This window comes from Bidens hawaiensis, unplaced genomic scaffold, assembly GCF_021521415.1.
Source record: "Bidens hawaiensis isolate Kalapana, Puna unplaced genomic scaffold, B.hawaiensis_p1.1 tig00004970_1, whole genome shotgun sequence".
Taxonomy (NCBI): domain Eukaryota; kingdom Viridiplantae; phylum Streptophyta; class Magnoliopsida; order Asterales; family Asteraceae; genus Bidens; species Bidens hawaiensis.
The window spans coordinates 29749-36531 of NW_027491312.1; the positions used below are offsets into that span (position 1 = coordinate 29749).

General features: G+C 31.2%; 1 protein-coding gene across 1 annotated transcript; it reads right to left on the bottom strand.

The window, feature by feature from the left end:
• Positions 1-500: 500 nt before the first annotated feature.
• Positions 501-3144, bottom strand: LOC143628396 (uncharacterized protein At4g22758-like). The gene is made up of 3 exons (XM_077098008.1): positions 2842-3144; positions 877-1084; positions 501-806 (listed from the first exon to the last, which is right to left on the bottom strand). The coding sequence occupies exons 1-3, from the start codon at positions 3142-3144 to the stop codon at positions 562-564; spliced, it is 756 nt and encodes a 251-aa protein (XP_076954123.1). The 3' UTR covers positions 501-561.
• Between the last annotated feature and the right edge of the window lie 3639 nt (positions 3145-6783).

The window sequence follows — 6783 nt, forward strand, 5'->3', positions numbered from 1 at the left end:
AACTTGCACTAATCTTTTTCTTTTATAATTTTTATATTCATGGTCCTCTGTAGTAATAGAATAACATACTATTTCACTGTATTTTACTTTTCTAATCTTTGGACAATAAAATCACACTACAAATGCAATATTAAGAAATATACAAGAAAATTCAATCGGATAATTTTTTTAACAAATTAATGCATTTATCTGATATCATTGGATACAGCAAATTATTAATAGCCCTTGTATATTGTCATCACTAGTTCACTACTATAAATTCACATATTGACAAGTATCATCTATCTAATAAATGTAATAGTTGCCAAGTGTCCTCTACATGATAAAGGTAACAACTTTTAGGATAACAACAAGGAACATATTAAACATGATTTGATTAAATTGATAATGATAAGTCAAAAGATTTTACCAGCATATCTAACCAAACTAAGAACTACATATACGGTAAAAACATATTTCATCTACCGTATGTATGACAATGTTTATATACTTGTACTTCATGAATCTACATGTACTTGTCTAGTTCTCTTCCAAGTGATTGTTTAAGGTATGGTTTGAAAATTACCCACCAAAACAACCCAACAACCTCCTAATCTTCCTTGTTTTTTTAAACATTTTTCTAAACCCATGACGTAGAAAGCCTAGAAAGAAAATATTCAGAAACGGAGACGTAACTTCATTTGTCTTAGCAGCCATCTCTGAACCAATGGATGTACTAGAACGCGTGGCTTCGTTGTTTTTAGCACTCTTACGCAAATAGAAACTTCTACTCCCGATGTCTCCAATCATATTCGATTTATCCAAACCTAGGTCAAAAGATAGTTAAATTTTTTTACCATAAGAGTTAGTACCTAAAATGGAGGAAGATTGACTTACAATGAAGGCTAAAGTATGAGTGGTGCAACTCAAAGTTAGTCATGTCATCTTGATCAAGTCGCGGAGATCTCCTTTCCGCATTGTATTTGCTCGTGACAAATTTTATTGTCTCGTCAACACTTGAACCCAACTTCACCAAAGCTTGAATTGGCCCAACGCTTCCCTCAACTGTTACTTTAATTAGAACTTTTGCGTCTTTGTTGTAGCTCTGAGATAATAGGTATATTTAAACGAATGTTTATACAAATTACATACTTCGGCTATACGCTAAAGGTTATAAAGATCGTATTGAAGTTCACTTATTTAAACAAGAGTTTTTACATCATTGTGCCAAAATAAAACTTGTTCATGAGGACATATAATCAGGGGCGAAGTTTCCTAAGGGCCCGGGTGGCCTCGCCCCCACTGTTTTTTTGCGTAGTAGTGCTAATTGACCTTTTTTGTCCGAAAATTTATATACATAGTGTAAATTTACCCATTTTTGATTGAAAATTTAAGCCCGGGCCACTCGTTCATGATTTTTTAAATATATTTTGAGTCTTTCCCCCCTCAAACTCGTCAAAACTTTGCCACTGCATATAATTATAATGGAAAATATGAAAGTATGGTACTATGGTTGGTTACATGTAATGGAAAATTTTAAAATATGTTTTATGTATAATTGCAAAAAGTATAGTTTACTTACATATGAATTAAAATAATAGAATGACTAAAATATATCATGGATTATGCTAGAAACTATATAATAGAATAAAATCTAGGTTGTTGCAATGTCGTTTTCTCTTTAACGAGACACGGAGATGACTAAACTAGTCCCATTTTTTTGGTCGGCAAAAAGAAATACAAAAATTGGGATGTATGAATTAGTACGCCTTTAATAAATAACACTTATTCTTTTTAATTATTTTTATTATATATTATCAATGTATGCAAATATGCAATGCAATAGTAATTACGGGCTCCAGCTATACAAATTAATAATACCATCACACGGTATTCGCACGTCAATAACGTGTCATTCGTTGTTCGGATCATACGACCCATATATAATATGGTTCGTATGATGTAGCAGACATATCAGTACGCATCACCGTATAATATGTTTTATTATACTGAAACGGTATAGTTTTAATTTCCAATCATACACAAGAAGTCAAGAAAACAAGTGCCAGGGGAAATGCGTATTTACCAATCAAGATCAAAATCAATATCATTATTCATAAATTTTGATCTCTATCGAAAACAACAACCGTTTTAATCACTTCAATCAACAGCTAAAATATGTACACGAAGTGACCAAGGCATATTTGATTAAATTAAATTAATAAGTTTCTGACAATGATCAACGCGTTATTGTAATAAAGACATTTTTATTGGGCGTTATTGTAATAAAGACATTTTTATTGGGTGTCTGGGATTGTTTATTTTAAACAACTTATGACTTATTAATTCTTAAAAGGGTAAAAGATGTTTTATATTGTGTGTTATTGTAAGAGTATATTTTAATAAGTTACAAAGTTGTAACTTATTAACTTATGAAAAAAATTATAAAAAAATAAAATAAAGAATCCCAAACACCCTTTTAATATTTCAAAGACATGTTTTGATCAAAACAAATTAACCAAGGAAACACGCATTACATCAAATAAATGTTTTTTTTTAATATTTATTTTAAATAACATCATTTTTTTTCAAACACATTTTATAAAAAGAAGTTAAAGAATAAAACTTATGGTGTAAAGAAAATTAATATTATTTTATACAACAAAAATCAAAATAGTGAATTTAAAGTTAAAACGTCTCATATTTAATAAGAAATATAACACGTGACATCTAATATTTAATAAGAAATATAACCTTTACTAAATCAAAAAAATTAATATTATTTTATACAAAAGAAATCAAAATAGTGAATTTAAAAGACGACATGTGAAATCTAATATTTAATAAAAAAATGACGTTTACCTCGTTTCTCTCCGGCGAACAAGGCAGCAACTCCGGAGATGACGAGAATATATTCGTAGGGACCCGAGTTCGAAACAACAAGCTACTCTCACATGGGGGAGTCATATCCTGCTGATCATCTCCGACAGAACCCGTGGTTAATAAAGTAGGTTCGGAGTGGCATCTCTTGATGAATTTCGATTGTTTCTTCGACGAACGACGAACGACAACTTGCCGATGAAGTTTGTGACCGGACAGTGACGGGTGAGGAGGTTTGATCCTCCGGTTGATGGGAAGTCTTCGAAGGTTAAGGTTTTGTGACATAGAATATAGATGTGTGAATTGAGATGGATTAATGTATGATGAGGTTCTATTGGTTTAATTAATAATAAAGGGAAATCTTTGCTTAATGAATAGGCAATGAATCAATTGTCTATTGGGAGTGTCGTAAAGCATGTATGTATGGTATTGCTTTAATATATTCATTTCCCCTTATTCTAGCTTTTATTTTATTATTATCTTTTCTTTTAAAGAAATTATTATTTATTCAACCTCATTTGGATGTATGGTTGTTTCGGGTAGGGGTGTGCATTGGGTCGCTTTGAGGCGGTTTTGAGCTAAACCCATAACCATAATTGACAGTGGTGGATCTAGACGGAAATCTCAAGGGTAACACTAAAAAAAATATTTTTTACCGTATTTCATACAATAACCGATTTTTTTACCTTATTTCATATAATATATATATATATATATATATATATATATATATATATATATATTAACTTGGTGTTAGACCAATACTATCATTTTCTTGAAATTTTTGTTAAAAAGATTGCTAATAAGATTTTGTCAGTTCATCTTCCAAGTTTCATAATTTTAGAAGAAACAAAATATACACCCTAAATCTCTAACAATTACAATTTACATTATCCAAGTATTTAATAAACCATAATTAGTCATTCAAAAATTCAATTGCCCATATACACATCCAAATTAACAATTTACATAAACAAATTAACAATTACAAATTTAGATAAAAGTAGAAGAATGCCTAAACTAAACAGTAGAAGTCAAACCGTGGAAGATGGACAGAGAAAACCCCGACCGTCGCCTACTCGGCTGCAACGTGGAGGTCCGGAGATCGGAGGAGGGTAACAGGGGGTCAGGACAATGTGGGGTGGAAACAGCGTGGGGTGGACAATGGCTGAATGAAACTTTGTTTTGTTAAATGTTGATGTCCGGCCTAAACCAAGTATCCAAGGGGAACAACAAATGATGGTTTTATTTGGTTTGAACTTTAATTTGGATCTTTAAAATTTGGTTGGGCTTTAATTGGTTTTACCTTTTAATTTGGTTGGGCTTTAAACAAATAGGGATAACGCTATATTTTTTTAGGGGTAGCGAAATACAAAAACCAACCGAAAAAAGAAAAATTTGCGCTACTTACGAAAAGTTGAGGGGTAGCGGAGGCTACCCCTAGTTACATGCTAAGTCTGCCACTAATAATTGATATGTCGGTTAATGGATAACCATAACAATAACCGACCCATTACGACGGTTTTGGTTAATCGGTTTTGTAGATTATAGTGAGTCGGTTATGGGTGGGTTAACCGTAACCAAAACAATGTAATTGAGCCAAAAAGTTTGGTACCAATTATTACAAAAAAACGACATGACATAATCTAAAAGGTAATATAGTCCATAATATTAATACCAAATATTCAAAAAGAATGACATTATATAATCCAACAATGAAATTCAACTTAATTTGATAATAAACGTTGAACCAAAAACATCAAAATGTTATAATCCAACAATATGTTTGGTGAAAGTTAATCCTGAACATAATAAGCAATTGTTGGTTAAATAAATGAGTCGGTTCGGTTATAGCGGTTTTGGAATTATCTTTAACCAAAACCGACCCGTATTTAGCTGTTTTTAAAAATTCATTAAACTGGCCCACCGGTTATGTCGGTTATCGGTTAAAATCGGTTCGGTTATGGTTCGGTTTAACGGTATGACGGTTAAGTTGCTCACCGCTAGTTTCGGGTATTCCTTTATTAGTTTCTTAGGGGTTAATTTTATTGTTTCCTTGGTTTTGTATTGGTTTTGTATTGGGGTTTTTCGCTAGTTTCCCCGCCAGCTCTTTTTATAAAATTTGCCGTTCAAAACATAATAATAATAAAAAAGAAAAAAAAAAACTAGTTTGGAGTTACCGAATTATCCCAGTAATCATGTGAACTTTTCTAAGACGGAATGTTGATTATCTATCTGATTTTGGCACTTCATTTTACTAACCCGATAGACCATTAAGAAAGAAAAAAACAATTAAAAAATCCCTCCGAGTCAAGATTCAAATATGAGACCATAAGATCTCAAACCTTAGCTGTTATTATTATTGGGCAATGATATTTTGAGAACTTGATATGTTGTAAGAACTTTAAAAACTTAATATGGATTACACAATAATTTAAATGGGTATAAGATATGTGGTTGAGATTAAATCTGATAAAAAAATAAATTAAGAGAAAAAATAAAGATGTGTGATGATTACACTAGTGTATATGTTATTTACACCTATGTAAAAAGTCGATTCAGTGTGTAAAAAAATACTGTAATTTTTTTACGTGCATGCAACCTAAATATTACATATATGTAAAATAATTCAATTTTTTTTTATTACGTTGAGTTTTTTCGAGTTTTTAAATTCGGAGTGGTTCTAAAAAAATCAACTTTCTATTATTATTATTATTATTATTATTAAGACAAATAGTACAATTAAATATAAATCTTCTAATTGTCATTATTACTTTTTTCTTATTTTGTATTAGCACTCTACTACCTAGTTATATATGCAGTATGCTTACATGACATTTCATTTATGAACATGTGGAGCATAACATGTGTACATGACTAATTTATTAGAGATTTGTTGGTTACCACTACTTTATTGAGTGTCGTGTCCACTATTACAATTTAGGTTATGACTGATGTAATGGCCACCTTGAGGAATATCGACTAAGATTATAATAACCATTACAAGTATCACTACCACAACCATCTTTCTTTCTTTTTTTCTTGTTATAGGATTGTGAGATATAAGCTCGACACGCAGTCATCAAATCGCCATTTAGAGCTTTCACAATTTACGCACAGTTGGATATGTTATAATGGGGTGAAATGTGATTGTTGGTTTAGGTGGAGTAAAATGATTGGTTGTATGTTAACTGTTAATTAAAAAATAAAAAGGCAAACGTGCTACTCATCGGTCACATGCCCACTACTTCTAGCGTCCCTTCGTGACTACACTGTGAAGGTGTGTCGCACCCAAATCGCCTACATGGTAAGGGGGCTTTGTTGTTCGAATGGCCATAAAATATGTCCTTGCTACCAATAATACATTAATACCACTACTAGGCAAGTAGGCAACTATCTTGACGGATGATATCATATGAAGTTAATTAACAACTAAATTTATATTTACTAATTAAAATAAGAAGCACTAGTTAAACTCAAATAGTTCACATGATAATCATCGGTCGGCTTATAAAATAAATCAAACACAAATACACAATAATTAAGATTACATTATATCATACCATTCAAGTATTTTCCGTCGCCTTTTATATTAATCTCACACTTTTAGCATCAACTTCACTCCGGTTACAGAATAAAGTTGCAATTCGACGCATTCGGTTTGTTTCTACAAATTTCAGAGCGAAACCACCAATAACTATGATTTTGGATTAAAAAAAAAACCAAACTAGTTGGGTTGGCTGGGTGATAGAGAGTTATGTTATTAAATTTTATAGATGAATAAATTAATATTACAGATATGCATGGATTTCGAAATGAGAATAATGCTCAACGAAATGATTAAGAAAATATCATTATTTCGTTGTCATAACTCAAAAGTTACCACCTATTTAAACAAAGTATTTCATACCAGAAATTCTACCA

Coding starts and splice junctions, on each gene's coding strand:
- LOC143628396 (XM_077098008.1), bottom strand. CDS start 3,144: ATGTCACAAAACCTTAACCTTCGAAGACTTCCCATCAACCGGAGGATC. Junction 1,085..2,841: donor GTTCGCCGGAGAGAAACGAG/GTAAACGTCATT, acceptor CTATTATCTCAG/AGCTACAACAAAGACGCAAA. Junction 807..876: donor CTCATACTTTAGCCTTCATT/GTAAGTCAATCT, acceptor CTTTTGACCTAG/GTTTGGATAAATCGAATATG.